The sequence below is a fragment of the Tamandua tetradactyla genome, chromosome 2, assembly GCF_023851605.1.
Source record: "Tamandua tetradactyla isolate mTamTet1 chromosome 2, mTamTet1.pri, whole genome shotgun sequence".
Taxonomy (NCBI): domain Eukaryota; kingdom Metazoa; phylum Chordata; class Mammalia; order Pilosa; family Myrmecophagidae; genus Tamandua; species Tamandua tetradactyla.
The window spans coordinates 185,902,663-185,922,973 of record NC_135328.1 but is presented as its reverse complement, the minus strand read 5'-3'; the positions used below and the strand labels follow the sequence as shown (position 1 = coordinate 185,922,973).

At 47.8% G+C, this 20,311-nt stretch overlaps 1 protein-coding gene across 2 annotated transcripts in view; it reads left to right on the top strand.

Annotated features, from left to right (window-relative positions):
* The first annotated feature begins 1,318 nt into the window (after window positions 1-1,318).
* The window catches only part of BMP8A (bone morphogenetic protein 8a), a 44,806-nt gene continuing 25,813 nt past the window's right edge, over window positions 1,319-20,311 (top strand). For both annotated transcript variants that reach the window (XM_077150183.1, XM_077150182.1), the window contains exons 1-3: window positions 1,319-1,658; window positions 18,619-18,808; window positions 19,177-19,325. In XM_077150183.1, the coding sequence (XP_077006298.1) occupies window positions 1,319-1,658; window positions 18,619-18,808; window positions 19,177-19,325 (679 nt within the window). The remainder of the gene's footprint in view (window positions 1,659-18,618; window positions 18,809-19,176; window positions 19,326-20,311) is intronic.

The following is a 20,311-nucleotide window of genomic DNA, read 5'->3' as shown; positions in this document are numbered from 1 at the left end:
TCAGGATGTGCGTGGCACGTGTTAAATGCTAATTATTAGCTGCCATTATGCTCCCCCTAATTTCAGCTCCTTGACACAAGCCCGGAACACTCCCCTCTCCCTGACCACCTTTCCCGTTCCAGGCCAATTCCTTCCAGCCTTCAGAAATCAGCTTTTATTGTTGCTTCCTCCCCACGCAGCACCTTAACCATGAAAGAATTAACGAAGCAAGCTTGCTGAGGGAAGAGCACGGTGTGCAGAACCGGACTGAGTCAAAAGAGGAAATTTCCATGAAGCGCCTTCTACTGAAGCCCCTGGGGGACGGGGCTATTAAGATGATATGCAAAGCTAGTTCCTGGGGTTTTGGGTACTAAATCCAGACTTCCTTGACCCCTCCGCAGGCGGAAGGCGGTTGCGCATCTCCTACCGGTGGCCGGATCTGCACCGGGATCCATCCGACGCACAGCAAGAGCTGGAGGTAGCCGCGCAGCTGCTGGAGCAACGCGGTTAGCCGTGCTTGGGGCTCTCCCTAGAGCCCACGGGAGCCAGCTGGACTGGTGCACCGGTTAGAACGGACTGAGCAGTCAGAAGTCCGCAGCTGCATACACCGGAATTTTCAGGCAGGCCAGGGCCCCCAAGGAATCCCATACCCTACGGGAGGCCCAAATTCCTGCTTTCCCTGGACGGCGCAGCTCTGGGTCTCTGGACCAAGGTCCCCGAATGGCACCCGAAGGCGTGGCCAGCGGGTGGGTGGGCAGTCCTGACGACTTTGACGGCCCTAATGTCCGTTATGCCTGGACTATGGACCCCTCGCGCGGCTCGCCCACCTCCCACCCGCGGGAAGCACCTCGCTGTTGCCTCCACGCGCGACGCCAGCCGCAACCCAAGGCCCCCTCCCAAAGAGCCAGTTCCACGGCCTTGGCCACGCCCCCACGCCCATTGGTCCTTCCCAGGGAGGGGGCGGGATCTGTCGGCGCCGCGCGGGATTTTAGGGCTGCTGCCGGCACACACCGCCGGGTCGCGCTGAGGCAGCGGCTCGCGGGCTTCCCTGAACGCCCTGAGGGAAGCTCCTCCCGCCGCCCCATACTCGCCAAGGTCGGGCGGGCACACAGCGAGAGAAAGACCAGCCAACAATCTTCTGACGTTGAAGCAACCCCCCCCTCAGAGGCGGCGGCACCGCGTGCACACAGCCGGGAGCCGCGACAGGTGCGGCGCGAGGAGACCCTGTGGGGAGCGCGCCGCGGCCCCGGCGACGCCTGCCGCATCCAGGCGGCTCCCGAGCGCAGCGCGTCGCTCGCTGTCGGATGAGCGCCGGGTGAGCGCCCCTGGGCCTGTCTCCATGGCCGCGCGTCGGGGCCCACTATGGCTCCTGGGCCTGGCGTTGTGCGCGCTGAGCGGTAGTGGCGGCCCCGGCCCGCGCCCACCGGCCAGCTGCCCGCAGCGTCGTCTGGGCGCGCGCGAGCGGCGCGAAATGCAGCGCGAGATCCTGGCGGTGCTCGGGCTGCCCGGGAGACCTCGGCCCAGAGCGCCGTCAGCCGCTGCCCAGCTGCCCGCGTCCGCACCACTCTTCATGTTGGACCTCTACCACGCCATGGCGGGGGGCGACGACGACGAGGACAGCGGGCGCTCGGAGTGGGGCCTCGGCCGCGCGGACCTGGTCATGAGCTTCGTCAACATGGGTGAGTATCGGCCATGGAGGTGGGCGTCCGTGACCCTGCGGTGACCATGCTGCCTCCGCGTGAACCCGGTGGTCCTGGGGTTGGCGCCCCTCACCGTTAGCCCACGGGGTGTGTTGTAAATGGTGCTCTGGTCCTCAGGGGTGTAGTGTGAACGTGGGTGGCACGGTAAGACCCAGCACCACCTCCGGCAGTGTAAGCCGCCTGGCAGTGAACGGGGAGGGGTCTCAGTTGCTCCAGGGAGTAATGGGGTCTGTGGAGTTCACAGGGGCGCGTAAACTACATGGTCCAGGAAGCCATGGTCTAAGCTGGGGGATGGCCATGAGCAGATGATGACCTCCCAGGGGTGTGTACCTTGTCCCTGCTGCCCCACCACCCCCATCCCTGCAAAAACACACCCAAGAGAAGAATCATGTCACATCCTGGTGGACCTGGGAGACAGTGTGGCCCTGGGAGACAGATAAGTAAACAGGCAGTGATGCTGCCACTGTGATAAAGACAGTGCTGATGAGAGGGACAAAGTTCAGTGTGGAAACCCCTGTGTGGTAGTTCGATTCAGGTGTCAACTTGGCCAGTTGAAGGGGCCTAGTTCTATTGCTGTGGACATGAGCTAATGACATGTGAAGCTTATCTGTTGCTGATTATATCTGCAGTGGGCTAGGAGGCATGCCTGCTGTAATGAATGGTGTTTGATTTAATTGGCTGGTGCTTAAATGAGAGCTCAACTTAGCACAGCCCAAGCAGCTCAACATACCTCATCTCAGCATTCACAGCTCAGCCCAGATCTTTGGAGATGCAAAAAGGAATCACCCCAGGGAAAGTTGTTGGAACCCAGAGGCCTGGAGAGAAGGCCAGCAGAGATCGCCCAGTGCCTTCCCACGTAAGAAAGATCCTCAGAAGAAAGTTAGCTGCCTTTCCTCTGAAGAAATTTATGTTAACTAACTAAATCCCCTTTTATTGAAAGCAATCCATCTGTGGTGTGTTGCATTTTGGCAGCTAGCAAACTAAAATACCCTGGTTACTGTGAAGTAAACAGAACTGAGATGAGAACCCAGATGTCCAGAGTCCACAGCAGATTCTTCCTTTGGGCTGGAGCTGCAGAACCTAGAGAGCTGGGTGGAACTGGAACTCTGGTCTTGTCAACCTGGGCACCAGCCCTGAGACGTGGCCTGTAATGGAGTGTGTGTTCATGTCTGTAGAATGACCCAAGTCTCAACCTGGGCCCTCCATTTTCCCAATGCTAAGCTGAGGTTTTCTTCCCTGCCAAAATTTTACTCCAAACCATGGAACTATTTACTCTTAAAGGTCTCAAAGGTATGCTTTCCATTACTAAACTCACTTTAATCTACCATCAATGAGTATTTGCTATTGACCTGGTTTACCATCTGCTTTGCCTCCTCTCTGTGCCTGGTGACAGGCAGGAGTCTGGACTGGGGCAGAGACCAGGCTGGGCCTGCAGAACCAAGGACTACAGCTCTGCCCCTAGGTGGGGAGAACCCCTAGGAGCCAAGAGGAACTCTGCCATGAACACCAACCTTCTTTGCTGCATGACTCTAAATCCCCCCAGCAGCCCCATTGACAGCCAATGACTGGTCCCAAGATGAGGACAGTGAGATACAGAGAGGCGGTGTCATGGGCTCGGCCCACGTTGTCTGGCTTTACATGCAGTACTGAAGGGCATGACAATTCTGCTATCAAGAGGGCAGGCCTTTCAAGGTGGAGAGAGCGCTCAGAGTGGTTTGGGCAGAGATCCCCAGTACCATGTTATGGGTCCCTCAGCCATGTGCAAGAGAAAGAGACTCAAGGAGGCCTCCATCTTCTGTTCCACCTGAGAATTGGTGGTGGGCTAAGTGAAGGAGTGATCAGTGGGATGTAGCCGTTAACCAGTGCTGAGATCTGTGCAGGGCCAGAATACCCAGTAGTAAGTTTTGAATGTTCTCTTTGGGGCATCATTTAGAGGACCAGCTGGCTTATAGGGGTGGGGACTTAGGACAGAAGAGAGAGGAGACTATATGTGTAACCAGGGTTGGAGCTCCAGCCTCAGGGTAAGCTGACCCAGGACTCAGGATCAAGAAGAGCTGCAGATAGAGTGACCCCAAGTATGCCCTCAGGGGAACCACCCATTAGAGTGAGTCATTGCCCTGCCCACTTCTCGCTTCCCCACAGCATCTCCTCTATCAAGTCACACCCAGCCCTGGATGGGAACTCCTGCTATGAATCAGGCAGAGGGCCCTGAGTTCAGGCAGAACTGGATCCCTCATGCCTCTGCTGTGTGATCTTAGGTCCCTTTTTGTAAAATGGGGCTCCTAGTCATCCCTCTCTGAGTTGTTGTGTGATTGGTTGGTAGAGGAGAAGGGACATAAAGGCAGACCCCCTTCTTATGGGATGAATTTGGGTTTAGTCACTGCTAAACCTAATCCTCCCAATTGCTGTCTCAGTTTGACATGGATATAACAGGACCATTTCTACTGTATAAGCTAACCAAAAGGTGTTTGTACCTATTTTTTTTTTTTTAACATGGGCAAGCACTGGGAATCGAACCCGGGTCCTCTGGCATGGCAGGCAAGCATCCTTGCCTGCTGAGCTACCGTGGCCCACCCTTGCACCTATTTTTATAATTAAAAGTATTTGAATTTTCCCACCCTTATAATTCCTCATTTAATCCATATAACAGCATGTAAAGCTGTTTTCCTAATCAAATTTCACAAGTGAGGCAATGACAGCTCACAGAGTTTAAATGACCTGCCCAAGGCCACCCAGGCCATCCAGAGCTGGGGGTTCCAAATCCCAGGTTCTTTCCATACCGTCTCCGCATATTTCATTAAGATCCGACTCCTCTAATGTGGTGGAATTAGCAAGCAGATCTCTGTTCACTGGAAACCCATTCTGTGGGTGGGCATAGCCAGCTGTCAGAAAAGCCTTCCTAATTCTGATGTACTGATTACACTGGTAGAACTCTTTGAGTAAGAATAGTTTTAACTGGTAATTACCTAGGCTATATGTGGGGTATTTGACACATATCAGAAACTTTTCCCTGTTTGGTGGCCCCCACAATCAGCCAGAGTCCAAAAGCAGAGTTGCTGTAGCCTCAACACCAAAACCCAGGCTCTCACATGTTGCCTCTTCTTCCTGTCAGCCTCATCTGGTTCCTGAGAAGCCAGGCTGTCACCCTGTTGGACCTGGAGGTACTGGGGCCTCTCCCAGGCCTCCAGCCCATGGGTCAGGCCTTCTGTCTCTGAGCAGATACTCTAGGAAGCCTGGGCAATGAGTTACAGTTGCTAAGGTGGGAGGCCAAGGCCATGGTCAGAACCAGGTGGTCCTGCCTGGCCTGTATATCAATGTCAGCCTTGTGGACACTTGGCTTCTCTTGGTCAGGGCACGGGATGGGGCTGTTGCCCATGTGGAGCAGATAGAGCCTGTCCTGGTCTCTCAGTTTATCAGGGAAAGGAGAGCCCTGAACTCTGTACTCTCTGGGCCTCCCATTACTTGCCCACATGTTGTTGGCTGAGCCGCTTTCCTTCTCTAGGCATGTGCTTTCTTTTCTAGTCTGCGGTGACAATGTCAGGAAAACAAGGTGCTTCCTAGCTCAAACCCCATGGTTCTGTGTCAGAGGCACCTTCACACCCATGCCTCCCCCAGTCCTCCTCAGAGCACAGGTTTAATTAGCTGGACCAGCCCCTCCTGAGGGAGGAATGGAGGCACAAGGCCCAACTCTGAATGTTCTTCCTGAATTTTTCTCCATCTCATGTCAGCAGAATGGCAGGTGCCCATGTTCCAGAAAGAGAATCTGAGGCATCAGTAGCACCAGCGGGCAGAAGTCTAGCCCAGGACCAGAGTGGAGCCATCTTTACTTTGTCTTAACTAAATTGTTTCAGTGGTCTTGGGTGGCTGATGACAGTGTTGATGAACCAGCGCTGTTGGATTTGAGAAAAGCAGGCATGACTGAGAATCAAGGACCTGGCCCTGGTCCTGCTCTGTGACCTTGAAGGGGTGGCGCTTTATCTCCATGGGTCATTTTCTTTGATTCTTTTCTAGAAAATTCCTTTACTTTTGCATACATTCATTAATTTTTTCAACAAATTGTTATGAAATACCTACTATGTGCCACTTCTAGTTGCCAGGTACAGCAATGAACAAAATAAAGCCCCTGCCTCATGATGCCAACTTTCTCCTGGGAGATACGAATTATCAATACATAAGCCATAAAGATTATTAGAGCCTATAATGGTACTAAATAGTGACACCCTTATTTGAAAACCAGAAGGCGGCTGAATACTGGAGGCGAGACAGCTCTAGGTTCAGGCATTTCTACCTGGGATTCAGGCAGAATTTGCATCCTGATTCTACCACCTACTACCCTCAGTGCATCATGGGCTTTCTAGTCCACCTCTCAGCATCTCAGTTACCCTCTTTGTAAAATAGGGATGATGTTACCCACCCTATTGAGATGATGCCCAGTGATGACCATTTGCCCAGGAGCTCCACCTCTGCTCCTTCATTGGCATCTCACAATTACTGTCATATCTGTATTTTAAAAAGAAGAGAGTGAGGCACAGAGAGATTAAGTGGTTTCCCCAAGATCACATCCTTATTGTGCCAGTTTGAAAATATTATGTACCCTAGAAAAAGCCATGTTTTGATCCTGATCCAATCCTGTGGGAGCAGCCATTTCATTTAACCCTGATACTGTAGATTGAAACTTTTCATTAGATTATCTCCACAGAGATGTGACACACCCAATTGTGGGTGTAACCTTTTGATTAGACGGGGATGTGATGCTACCAATTCCAAGTAGGTCTTGATTAGTTTACTGAAACCCTCAAAAAAGGAAACATTTTGGAGAGAGAGTCAGAAATGACAGAAACTTCAGAGAACAGAGGCACAGAAAAGTTTGGAGATGTTTGGAGCCCAGCAGACATCACGATATGTCAAGCAAGCCAGAACCTGAATAGTCCAGGGAAGCCAAAAGATGAAGGCCAGCCCCAGAGAAGCAAAGTGAGGAACCCCTACAGGAGCAGAGGATGAAAGCAATGCAGCATAGGAGGAAGGGACCAGCAGATGCCAGCCAGGTGACTACCCAGCTGACAGAGGTGTTCCTGACCCATCAGCCTTCCTTGAGTGAAGGTAACCTGTTGTTGGTGCCTAGTTTGGACAATTTTATAGGCTTAAAACTGTAAATCTGTCACTTATTAAATTCCCCCTTTTAAAAGCCATTCCAGTTCTGGTATATCACATTCTGGCAGCTTGCAAACTAACGCACTTACTCAGCATCTGCCTCCCAGACCAGCCCAGATCCCGGCTCGTACTTACATGCAACAAAGTTCTGGGAGAATTGAACTGAATGTGAACCAGTCATAAACTGAGAATGCTGTTTTTAAAGTGTCTTTATTATTTTGGAGTTTATAGAAAGCAAAATAATTACACAAAATTCAGAACATACAGAAACATATACCATGATTGTCCCTGGGAACCCTAAACCCACCAGTCCGTCTTCCCCAGGCAGCCATGTTCTGATTCCTACCATTGCAGATTAGTTTGACTTGTTTGTGAACTTTATATAAATGGAAACCTACAGAGGATACTCCTTGGTGTCACTTCTTTCATTCAGAATATTTTAAAGATTCACTCATATTGTATCTGTAGTTCTTTTTTTTTATATAAATTACCCTGTATTCCATTGTATGAATAGACCACAATTTATCCATTCTTGTTACTGGACATTTGGGTTATTTCCAGTTTAGGGTTATTAAGCATAAATCTGCTGTGAACATCCTTCTGAGGATATGTTAAGCCTGGGTGTTAATCCTGCGTATGCCACTTGGAAGCTGTGAAACACTGGACAGGTTGCTTTAAAGTCCCAGAATCTTGGTTTCTTCACGTTTTAGACAGGGTAGATAAAGCATACCTCACAGGGTTACATAGGACTAAGCAGTGCCCTGTGGCCAGCTGGGTGCCTGACACACAGTAGCCACTTAGTAACCAAGAGCTGATATATTACATCCCACTTCTGTGCCTTTGCTCATTTTGTACCCTTTGCGTAGAATATACTTGCTGCTGTTTCTGCTTGTCAAAACTCGAGCTTATTTTTAAAAGGCGGGTCCATAAATCCAACTGCTTCTACTCCCTACTCCATCCCCAAAGAGACAGGTTCCCCTCATAATGGAAGCCACATCCTTCATTATGTGTTTTCACTTTCTTCCTTGCCTGATTCAGGGGCATATCTAGGCCTCTCTTTCTCCTCTTTAGAGAAACCCTGAGTGACCCAAGAACAGCGACCAAATTTGCCATCCACCACCACTGCGTACCCAGCTCACGTGGGGCAGGTGCCCACAGTAGATGGGAAAGTTGAAGGCCAGAGGCCAGGCCTCCCCTCTCACATTTTGCAGGAAGCCATCCATGGGTACAGCATCTCCCCTGGGTTCTCCCCTGGGAGCCTGAGTCCCTGCAGGGTCCTGCCTGAAGGATGGCAGTTTCAGGAGGCATTCTGCTGGCACCTGTTGACAGGCCCATCCTGTATCCCCACCTAGAGGAAGTTGAGGGCCACTCATGTACATTGGGTCCAAATCTGAAGGTCCACATTAAGGGCCATTAACCTGACACGTGACCCCTGGCAAGTCTGTGTCCCTGCTGGGCCTCAGTTTCCCCATCTGTGCAGGGTTGCTCTTTAAGGCCTTTGCTGCTCCGGCTAAAGTCTGTGTCCCCTTTCTGTACCTGAAAAAGGCTCCTCCAGAGATGAGGAACAGGAAACCTTTCCTAGTGGGAGTGAGGTAATATGTCACTGCAACCACATCTCTCTGGAAAACCCCCAGTTCAGTTCTTGCCCCAAGTTTCAACTGGAGGAATTGCATCCTTTTTGCAATTCCTCCAGTTGAATGTATTTTTGGCCTTGGTGGGCTTGATGTGGTGGAGTATGCGAGTGTTCCCTTTAATTTGGGTTCTAAAGTCGTCTGAGGCCTGGACTGGTAATTATGCCTGCAGTGCCATTTATGGAAACAGCTCTTGAAAAAAGTCAGAAATAAAAACTCACTAAAAATACCTCAGAAATGTAGTCTTGGGCCTCCTCTTGGCAGCACTGAGAATTCTGGGTCAGAGAAAGCCCTTCAGAGTGCAGATTTAATGGACAGTAAATTCTGCAGGTTCCTCTGAAGGCCTGCAGAGGCTGTGGAGACCCAGGCCTTGAGTCAGGTCTGAGTTGGCCCCCGTGGCCTTGGTTACTAAGGGGCCTGCTAAAGAGGCCTAGCCTGTCTGCCTCCGGGGCCCCCCCGGGAGCCTGCTCTCAATGCCCAGGGCCTGGGCTGTGAAAGGAGGCATGCACACAGCAAAGCTTCTGTTGGAGACACACTGTGACAGGAAAGATACCGAACCCAAGGGGCTGGGCCGCCATCTTTGAGACCACGAGCCCCTGGGAAGAACGGGCTGCGCATCCCCCCTCTGGGGCTTGGGGAGCTGATCGCTGAGAGCTCCTGCTTCCCCCCCCATCATTGTTGAATCCTTGCCCTCAAAGAACTCACCGTCCAGAGGAGCAGATAAACCAGAGGCACAAACTCTGGTTCAGGAGAAGGGAGTCCAACAGCTGCTCTGTGGGGAGGTCGACAAGGCATTTACAGTTGATCTGAGAGGAAAATAATCTTTGCATATAGTGGGATAGGGGGCAACCTGGGAGAGTGTAGCTTTAAAGAGAGACTCTGAGAGTGGGGTGGGGGGTATACAGCCAGAAGGCACAGGAGCCCTGAGGAACTACTGGACAAGGCCGGCTCAAGGAGGGCCTGGAATGCAGAACTAAGCATAGGCTTCTGTGGGCTCTGCTAGCCTGAAGGGAAAGACCAGTCAGGGGAGGTCAGAAATATTTCTCTTTAAAGCCTCTCTGGGCTGAGGAAGAAAGTGTCTTTTGAGTCTTACTTTTTGTTCAGAAATGGGACAGATTTAGGCCACCTGGCTGGCTGTAAATGTTGTTGAGAGCATAAAATAGCTGATTGGTGTCGGGCTGATGGATGCAGGGTTTAGCATCAGGAAGTTTAGCCTGTGAGTGGCAAGTACGGTCCTCAGACCTGGAGGAACGCACTGTCAGCATGTGGATGGCCGTGGTGGCTAGTGGAAGCTGCCTCCCCACCAAAAGTGAGCCTGACCCACAATCAGATTCATAGGTTGTCTATCAGAGGCTGTAGGAGAAGGCAGAGGGTCCTGTAGTTGTTTATTTTCCCAGGAGCCACAGTAAGGCAGTTAAGAACATAAACTATCTGATTCCTTGCCAATCACTTGTGGAAAATAAGGTGTCTGTGAAACTGAAGCTAGCCTTGTCTGCCCCTGTTGCCGTGCTCAGGCCCTCCCAGCCAGGGTATCTTTATGGAGCTGGCTACCTCAGAGGAAAAGCATTTTGGCTGAGGAAATTCTACAGGTGCATTTGTGGCCAAAGCGGCCTCTGACTCACCTTGCCAGCTTATGACCCATTACAGCATTGCAACAGTTTTGAACTTTATTAAATTCTTCAAACATCACAGGGCTTCTTTGAATCACTGTGCTGTGTTCTTGAAGGTGAGAAATGGAGCATTTCTTACAGATAAACTGGCCTTTGCTATCACTGCAACCTCATCCTGCCCACCTTGATTATTAGATTCCAAGCCACCTTTATGTTAAACACATCAAGCTCTCTCCACCATGGGACCTTTACATTTGCTGTTCCCGCTACTTGGAAAGCTCTTTCTCTACCTCTTTTATGAGTGATTCCTTCTCCTCTTTCAGATTTAACGATTTTCTCCTCCATTTGCCAGGTTTGAGAATAATGAATTTGATTCCTACCCTACTCCAAAAGCAGTGGTTCTCAACCAGGAGCAATGTTGCCTTCCAAGGTACACTTTGGATTGTCACAACTTCAGGGAAGAAGTGGTGGGAGATGTTCTTGGCATTACTGGGCAGTAGAGGTCAGGGATGTTACTAAACATCCTGCAGTACACAGGGCTGCCCCCCACAACAAACTACTATCCAGTCCAAAATCTCAGTAGTGCTGAGGTTGAGAAACCCTGTCCGAAGGTAGCCAATGTTTTATGATGGTGATGATGATGATGGCAATGGTGAAGAAGAACTCATGGATATTAACATATTTGATGTGTTTCAGTCTATTACAATTACTATTTTTGATGTTCAAACTGTCTCTTCTTTGGCTATTGTTATGGTTGAATTGCGCCCCCTAAGAAGATATATTGAAGTCCTAATCTCTAGTACCTCAGAAAGTGGCTTTATTTGGAAATAAGGTCATTAAAGATGGAAATAGGCAAGTTGAAGTGAGATCATAGTGGAGAAAGGTGGGTCCTTAATCCAATGCGACTGCTGTCCTTATTAAAAGGAGTGAGGAGAAACAGACAGAGCAAGATACCAATAGACAATTGAGGCAGAGATTGAAGCCCAAGGACTGCAGGCAAACCAGTAGAGGCTAGGAAGAGGCAAGGAAGGATTCTGCCTTACAAATTTCAGACTTCTAGCTGCCAGAATTGCAAGACAATACATTTCTGTTGTTTGAAGCTATCCAGTTATTCTTTGTTACAGCAGCCCAAGCAAACTAAGACAGCCATTGAGAAGCCTCTTCAAGTTGGTTTCTGAGTACTTTTAACACTCATCTAGGAATCTCTGAGAGCTTCCTTACTTTCTGGTTTGACAAGATATTCCAGGCTCAACTTAGACATATCCTGCCCTGAGTCAGAAATCAGCCATGTCCTCAAAAACTCTAGTTGCTTGAGGGGAGATGGTATACTGAGACTGTACTCTGGGCATAGAGCTCCTCACTGACCCTGGCTTGGTCATTGTTTCTAGGCTTTTTCAGTGAACAAAGCTAGGAAATACATGTTCTTATGAGAGAAAAATCAGAGCTTCATACTGATATTTCCATTTCAAAGTTAGGATTATAGTCTTTTACTTAAATTTTTAGGATTTGTTTTTGTATCTGTTTTCTTTTACACTGAATAACTTGGTTCTTAACAATATTAACATAATTGTTTACTTTATCCTACAATTATGTTTGTGTGTAATAGTTACAGAATAGCCGTACCATATCAATGTGATTATGAAAAACAATTTAAGATTTCTTTTCAGTTCATTTTGTCCATAAGATATCCCATTAGGGATATATAGTCAAATTACTCTGTTTTAAAATCACCTGAAATAATTCCTCACTGTATGGTTGTGCTACTAACTTAATACACAGTTAGCTCATTTACTTTATTTTACATTTGGTTTTTAGGTATTAGTTTTTATTTTTGTATTTTGAATTAGCTTTGTTTCATGCTTAAGAGAAATACTTAAAAATTTTACAAAGCAAAACACATTTAGAGAAGTCTAGCTTCCATCCCCAGCCTCTATACTCTGTCTCCCCATAAAGATAACTATTTTTATTAGTTTATTAGTTTTTATCTCTCCATTTAAAAAACACAACTACATATGTACATATATATGTATGATGCATATGCATATGTAGAATATTTGTGTTTTGACCCTTTCTTAGATAAAAAGTGTATATTCTGTTCAGCTTGCTTCTTTCTAAAGTAGCATCTTTTGGAGATCACTCTACTGCAAAATATAGATAATCTCTTCATTCCTTTTTATAGCTGCACAGCAGTAGAGTTGTACCATGGTTTATTCAACCTATCTCTTATTGATGGATATTTGAGTTGTTTTCAGTCTTTGGTTGTAATGAATTTCAAAACTGTGCTATAAGAATTAGCCTGTACAAGCATCTTTTCGTACTTTTGTGTGTCTTGGAGACAATTTTTTAGAAGTGAGATTTCTGGGTCAAAGCATGTGTAATTTTGCCAGATACTGCCGAATTCCCCTCCATGGGGATTTACTATTTTGCTTTTCTGTCAGTAAGGTTGGAAAATGTTCAGATGTGATCTTAGAGTATCTGACTTTAGATAACTTTTCAAGTACCCCATATCTAAAGTAACCCCATGGTACACTGGAATCAGAAGTGTCAGTATAAACTCATTTTTAAAAAACATATTTTCAGATAGATGTGGAAATGAATATAGATAGGGGATATGCATGGGTTAATACGCACATGTTTTCCCTAACTCTGTTCATTGAGAGGGCCTAAAAGCAGTGACACCCCAGTAGCAATGAGCCCAACTGGTACCCAGTTTCTAAATACCATTCTCCAATAAAAAGAACTTGATGTCCTTGGAGAAGTGTTTGAGTCCAGGGTGGGGGATGGAATCCCCCTCATTCAAAAATGAACTTAGAGGAAAAAAAGAAAGAAATGAACTTGGAGCATTTCTTGGTGCCTGTTTTAGTTTCTGGGTGGCTAAAACAAATACCATACAGTGGGTTGGCTTAAACAATGGAATTTATTGGATTATGATTTATTGGATTATGGCTTTGAGGCTAGAGGACTTCTAGTTAACATTTAGAAGTCCTAAACAGAGCATCAGCAAGGTGATGCTTTCTCCTCAAAGACTGGCATTTTGTGGCTGGCTGCCACTATCTGTGGTCCTTGCCTTTTTTGTCACATGGCAGTTTTCTTCATTCTCCTCTGGATTCCATTAATTTCCAGCTTCTGGCTACTCCCTATGGCTTCTTTCTGTGGCTTTCTCTCTAAGGCCTCTAGTAATAGGATTCACATTCATCTTGATTAAGTTAGCCACCCCTTAACTAAAAATAACTTCATCAAAAGTTTCTGTTTACAGCGGATTCACACCCACTGGAATGGATTAAAATTAAGGAGATAATTATTCTGGGGTGGGTAATTCAATCTGCAGTTGTTTCAGCTAGTTAGGAAGTGGTCCAAAAAGGATGTGGGGGGTGAGGCATGTCAAAAGGACACAGAAGCCAACCTAAAGGATCTCCCAATGGCCAAAGCTGGGACAGTTTGACCAAGGAAATAAATAACAGTGGTACTAGGTTATACCCTACAGAGTAAAATAAATATCCATAAATCCATAATGACATATATAAATAATTGAGTAATTGCAGGGGAAGGGACAAGTCTTCCTTACGAAAGAATTCCAATTAGTAGAAGTAGAGAAAATGTAAGAAATAGGAAACCACTATTGCAGATATTACAATAATAATTGATGCATGCAAGATCAATCAATGGATGCTAAAATTACTGGGCAAAAATTTGAGGAGAAACAGGATGTGGGCATGATCTCAGAGTATCTCTCCCGAGATATTCATTATTTCCAAAAGGAAAATTAGCTAACTTTACAATGAAAATCCTGGAAGACACCACCTTAACCAATGGATCAAAGTTAACATCACCAGTAGTAATACATGTTGGCACAATGTTGCCCAATTTAATGCACTGAGACGGGCACTTCACTTCTGTGGTATTCTCCAAAATCCATGATTTCAGTCAAACCTTGAGAAAACATCAGACAAAGCCAAATCAAAAGACGTTCTACAAAAATAACTGACAGTGTGCTTCAAAAGTTTCAAAGTCATGAAAGATACAGAAAGTTGGACGGATTATCACAAATTAGAAGAGACCAATAAAACATGACAACTACATGTACTGTGGGGTGCTGGATTGGATTTTGGAACAGAAAAAGGACATAAGTGGAAAAATGAAATTTGAAAAAAAGCCTGTAGTCTAGTTAATAGTATTGTACCAATATCAATTTCCTGTTTCGATAAATTTTGCTGTGGTTATATAAGAAGTTAACACTAGGGGAAGCTAGATGAAGGGTATATGGGCACTCTGTACAATTCTTGCAACTTTTTTCTAAGTCTAAAGTTATTTCATAATAAAGTTGGAAACATAAAGTGACTCCATACTCTCTGTATTATTCACTTCTCTTTATGCCCTTCACAGCACTTATCACATATAAGGATCTTGTTTGTTTAAAATTCTTGTTATCTGACTTTCCCAGAGACTGTAAGCTCCTTGTGAGCAGGGACTGGTCTGTTGTTTATACCCATGCCAAAATCATGACTTTCATGCAAAAAGCAGTGCTGTCAAATTTGTGGACTAAATGAATTAATATTTCTGGATGTGATGTGGAAAACTGAATTGGAAAAGTAAGTGTTCTTATAAAATCTCTAGACTATGAGAAGGCAGTATAGTCTTTTCCTGCATGACCAAAAGTGAAATCATAGGGGCCCTGAACATTTGGGAATCACTGCTCCAGATTTTGCAGATTGGGGAAATAATTTACTACCCAGAAGCCTTGCTCCAAGCATCAGTGGTCCTTCCTGGGTCACCACAGAGGGAGGATTCCTGGCAGGATGTATCCCAGATGGTTGAGATCCAGAACATGGGCCAGTCAGGGAAGGGTACGCTACTCCCCACCATCAAAGTCTATCCAAAGTCTATCTGAATCTGCCAGGTGATTGGAAATGAAGTTCACACCCCCACAGCAGCAGAGTTTTATTGGGAAAACCCAAGAAATCACCTTATACCGACTGTGGTGTGCCCCATAAATTCTTTCTGTGAACTCGCATATAATAGCAGAGGGGTGGGAAGTAGCAGTAGGCCTTTAGTGCTGTGTATTTTGATACCTGTCTCGAGTTCTGAAGCATTTTTAGCCAGTCTAAAAATGTTTTTTTATGCAAGTTTTCCAGCATCAAATAGTGGTGCTTCACTGTAGTGGAAGAAGCCCTGGACCAGGAGCCAGACTCCTGAGTTCCATTTCCACATGTGCATAAAAGTAGAAGGCGGCTGTATTTGGCGACCGGGGTCCTTTGACTTCTGATGCTCTGGAATCCTATGCACTTTGATAAAGAAAGGGCGAGTTTTTGTTTCGTGCCTAAGCCGGAACTTGCAGGTCAGCTGCAGTGGAGTTGCTCAGGGACTCTGTGTCAGAGCCCTGGACCCTCTGGGAGATTTCAGTCTTTGTTTATATGTGAAAATGGAGGCTGGGGATGCGAGTTCACTGAAAAGGAAATGTCCTGAATAAGATTTTAGAAGTGTTCGCCGGACCATAACCAAGTATTGATTATGATAATAAACTTGGCTTTTTACAGTTTTCATTTGACCCTGTACCAAAGTGTCATTTTGCAGATTGGACACTGAGGCCCAGAGAATTAAATGCTTTGAATAAGTTTAGGCAGGGCAAAAGGGGCACTTTGAATTATCCATATAACTGATTTATCTTCCTCTGCTTCATTCCATACTTTTCCCCCATACTTTTATTTAGAAAAAGAAAATTGGATGTTTCCCTTTTCTACCCAATGGCTTCTGACCTTCAGACATGGCCTCCTGATGGTGCTATCAGGATGCTACTGCCTCCTGATTCATCAATTAAGTTAGGAAATTAAACATCAGCACTCCTCCTCAAGACCTTACAAATGACCACCCCTCCTATACCTTGATTCCTGCCTTCTGAGGATAGGATACCTGTATTGATATCCCTAATTCACAAAGGAGGAGTCCGAAGCCACAGAGGTAAGTACCTGGTCAGTGATGGGGTCAAGGATCAGTCCCACCTACTGGTCAGAGCAATCTACACTTCTCAGTACTCAATGCTCAATGACAATTTTTGAGAAATATCTTTCCCAATCCAAGAAGCAGCCACTGAAAAGCTCCATATGTACATGGTTCCAGCAAAGAAAGGATACTTTCTTTGACCCATTACATTATGTCTATTTTAATCTGCACCCCAGAACCTTCATTAGTGTTTGTTGAAAATCTTTATCTCCCTAAAAATTTCCCACCAACACTTGACTAGGACAGCCATGATCAGCAGATTCCTGAGCTGGAAATCCAAAGTAGTTTATAGGTTTTACAAGGTCTTAAGACAGAAGTTTGGAACTGGAGTCAGCTCAGTTGAATTAGACTCTCTTGAACCAGCCTGTGTTGGTCCTGGGGTTGCTCAGTGCCCTCAGGGGAGTGAGGGAAGAGAGAGGCTTCAGAACCTGGTGCCTGCATGGAGTTGGTGAGTTTGTGGCTTGTTCTTTCAATCCCCAGATCCAACAGGAAAGCAGCATCAGGCCTGCAGACAGTTTCCAGTGAGCCCCAGGACCCACCTGCAGCCCCTGTGATGCCCTGGCCTAGATGTCCACAGAGCTGCTTTGATGAGGGTCCAGCAAAGGGCATGACTGAGCCACCCTCCTTCCCACACCACTCCACACCCTGGGACAACCACAGCCATAGCCTGTTTCATACTTAACCACAAAAGACCTTCCTGCAAGTCAGAGATTCTTAAATAGCCACTAACAGAGATGGTCTCTGCAGACTCTGATTCGCTGAAATTGTCAACAAAGTTGTGTGTGAGCTGTCTGTAGGGATTAGGGAACAGGTGTAGATATTCTTGGGAGCATCACTCAGCAAAGCTCCAGAGCCTGCCTTAAATGCACTCTGCCTGTCTGTGTGGGTCCAGGATCCCTCACTGTGTCAGGCTGTGTCTGAAACAGCCTGGCACTCAGGTGGGCGTTTGCTGTGTGTCTTGGGGGCCAGTGTGGCTGCTGTGGTTGGACGATGAACATCTCTTCCTGCCCAAGCATGTCCTGTCCACTGGACCCACCCAGCACAGCTGTTTGCCTGTCCATCACTGGACCAAGTCCCCAGCACAAGGACAGGAAGGGCTCCCCACATCCGTCTTGGGTCACATAGCCTGGTGCTTTTTAAAAACCTGTCTTGTGGTCACTGAGCCCAGTGGCCAGAGAGAGGATTTTAAAAAGACACACAGACATATAATTAAAATCTCAGTGTTTGGTTTTGGAGAAGGTGCTGGGCGGCTCCCACCCCTGCATCCGGAGTCACAGATTTTTGGTGTTTTAAAGTGACAGGAGGCTGCAATGAGACTGTCCCAAATAGACTGTCCTGGGCATTTCCTGCAGCTGGGGCGATGTGGGGTTTTTCCACATCCGTGGCCTCTTGCCCAGACTGGTAGACCAGCCCCTGCCACTGGGCCCCTTCTCGGGTCTCACCTCCAGTCTTTCCTTTATCTTTACCCTCAAGCCTCACTACTCCCTGCTGTCTGGTACCCCTGTGCTCCCTCTGGCAAGCATCCCAGCATATGGCCCTGGCCCAGAACTCCAGCTCTCTGCAGAGAGCCACAGCCAGACTCAGGCCCTGAGCGCCACACCACGGATATGTGTGCAGTCCCTGGTGGCCTCCATGCCTCTGCCCACGACACCTCCTGTACCCCTCTCCCCTTCTCCAACAGGCAGGGCTCCAGCCCATCTCAAGGCCCAGTTCAGCTGTTATCTCTTCTGTGAAGTTGGCTCAGATTCTACCACCCCACGGCATCCTCTAACATCCCCTGGCACTTAATCTGGGTCTCTAAAAGGAGCTTGTCATTCCTACCTTGTTTTCTTGTTCTTTTTTTTTTTTTTTTTATGTCTCCGTCCAGCCCTCCTTCCTCCTTCACCTTGTTCCAAAAAGGAACTTTGGATCCTTTCACATTTTGCTGTGCTTTATGGTTGCTATTTTCCTTGTATGTGCCCTGAAGCTCCTTAGCCTTTGCTCACACTGGTTCCCTTTCTCTGCAGTACCTTTCTCCCTTGACATTGTGACAAATTCACATTCACCCCTCAAGGCCTAGCTCAAATGTCAGCTCCAAGCTCCCATTCCCCTCCCCACCCACCCAGGTTTGGTGGGCAGACTCTGGGGGAGCCCCTACCCCCGGGAAATATGGTCAATTCTATTCGTGTCCATCAGGTTTTGCTACCTAGGTCATGGCCCTCTTCTTCCTTCGATCTGAGGTCCAGCTCCCCATTTGCCTGGAGCAGGGACCTGCCACCTCATCTCTGGGTCCAAGAGCTGGCATGGGCTGAGAAGAGGCAGACAGTATATGGGGTCTGGGGCCTGATAATGAAGCTATACCTTGTCGAGCACTTGACATGACCTCGTGGAACCTTCTACTCCCTGGGAGGCAGAGCCTGTTTACCAAGGAGAAAACCAGGTCGGGTAACATGCCCTGGCCACGCGGGCAGTGGATGGTGGAGCCAGGCTCACCCAGGTCTGCCCGACTCCCAGACCTCGTAACAACCTGAGGGGCCGCAAGTAACAGCCTGCCCCTGCTTTGTCTTTCAGTGGAACTCGACCATACCCAGGCCCCACAGGAACCCTACTGGAAGGAGTTCCGGTTTGACCTGACGCAGATCCCAGAGGGAGAGGTGGTCACAGCTGCTGAGCTCCGGATTTATAAGCTGCCGAGTTTGCGCCAGGGCAACAGGACCCTCCACATCAGCATGTTCGCGGTCGTCAAGGAGCAGCCCAACAGGTGCTTCTCTCCACCCCAGTGCACGGAAAGGGGAGCTTCCTGGGGACAGAGACCTCTGAGACAGATAGATGCTTGACCCCAGAGGCCTCTTGGCACTGTGAGAAGAACCCAGCATCAGTCCAGGCTTCAAATCCCAGCCTGCCAGTCTGCTTTTGGGAACTCAGATGGGTCAGGAACCTCCCGAGCCTCAGTTTCCCCATCTGCGCATGGGCACAGTAACATCTTTGTTATATCGTGAGACAATGCCCTTAAGGCACCCAGCCCACACCCTGGCATGGGTGGATCCTCCACAGGTGGGTCTCCAGGAGGCACTAGAAACACAAGGCAGCTGTGCCAGCCCTTAGTTAATTGTTCTTTCATGTCCACAGGGAGTCTGACTTGTTCTTTTTGGATCTTCAGACGCTCCGAGCTGGGGACGAGGGCTGGCTGGTGATGGATGTTACAGCAGCCAGTGACCGCTGGTTGTTGAATGGTAACAAGGACCTTGGGCTTCGCCTCTATGTGGAAACGGATGATGGTAAGACTCAGGGCCTCTGGGCAAAGAAAGTTCTCTGGGGGAAACCCTGAGGCTGTTTGTGGTGGCACAGGCAAGAGCTGCCTGCCTCTGTTGGTCCCAGATGTCTAACGTTTCTCAGCTGCAATGCTGGGATGAGAATCCCCTTCTCACTGTGGGCTTCACGAGGTAAACAAAGTGAGGTTCCTAGCACAGTGCAGGGCACATAGTAGCCCTCAGCCAGTGGTGATTCCTCTTCTTCTGCAGAACCAACACTGGAGTTGCTGAAAGAGTGGGTCAAGGTTTTCTTCCCCAAGAAACTGGCATGTCTCCGGGGCAGACTTGCAGAAGGCTGGGAGTTTCTGTGCAGGGAAAGGCAGTAGCAAGTAGATAGCTCCTCAGGCTCTGGGTCAGAGAGGCCTGGGTTTGTAGTTCAGCTCTGCAACGTCCTAGCTTGCTGACCTTGGCAGATCACTTACTTTTCAGGTCTCTGCTTTCTCATCTATAGAATGATGATTCACCCATTCATCACTCGAAGAATTTTCAGAGCTAGCCTCCTTTATACCAGGCACAAGATCGGTGTGTCTGAAGAACAGCAAGGGGGCCAACATAGCTGGTGAAGAGCAGGCGAGGGAGATGAGATTGAGAGATGTTGGCAGGAGACATTTAAAGTTCTGTACCAGGGCAAGGGATTCGAGTTTTTATGGTTATTTATTTTACTCAGTAGTGATAGATCTGATTTAGGTTCTTAAAAGAGAGCCATGGGAGCCCATGCACATCCCAAAACAAACAAGCAAACAAAAAAATTCAACAAATGGTGCTGCAATAACGGGATATTCACATGGAAAATGAATAAAATGTGACCCCTGCCATACAGCTACAAAAAAAAGAAAACCACAGGAAATACTGCCCCCACTCTAGGAAATGGTGTACAGCTCCTCAACTGTGGGCTCCTGACTTACTCCCAAAGAGTGCAGTATAGAAAGAGGGTGGGGGCACTCATTTCACAG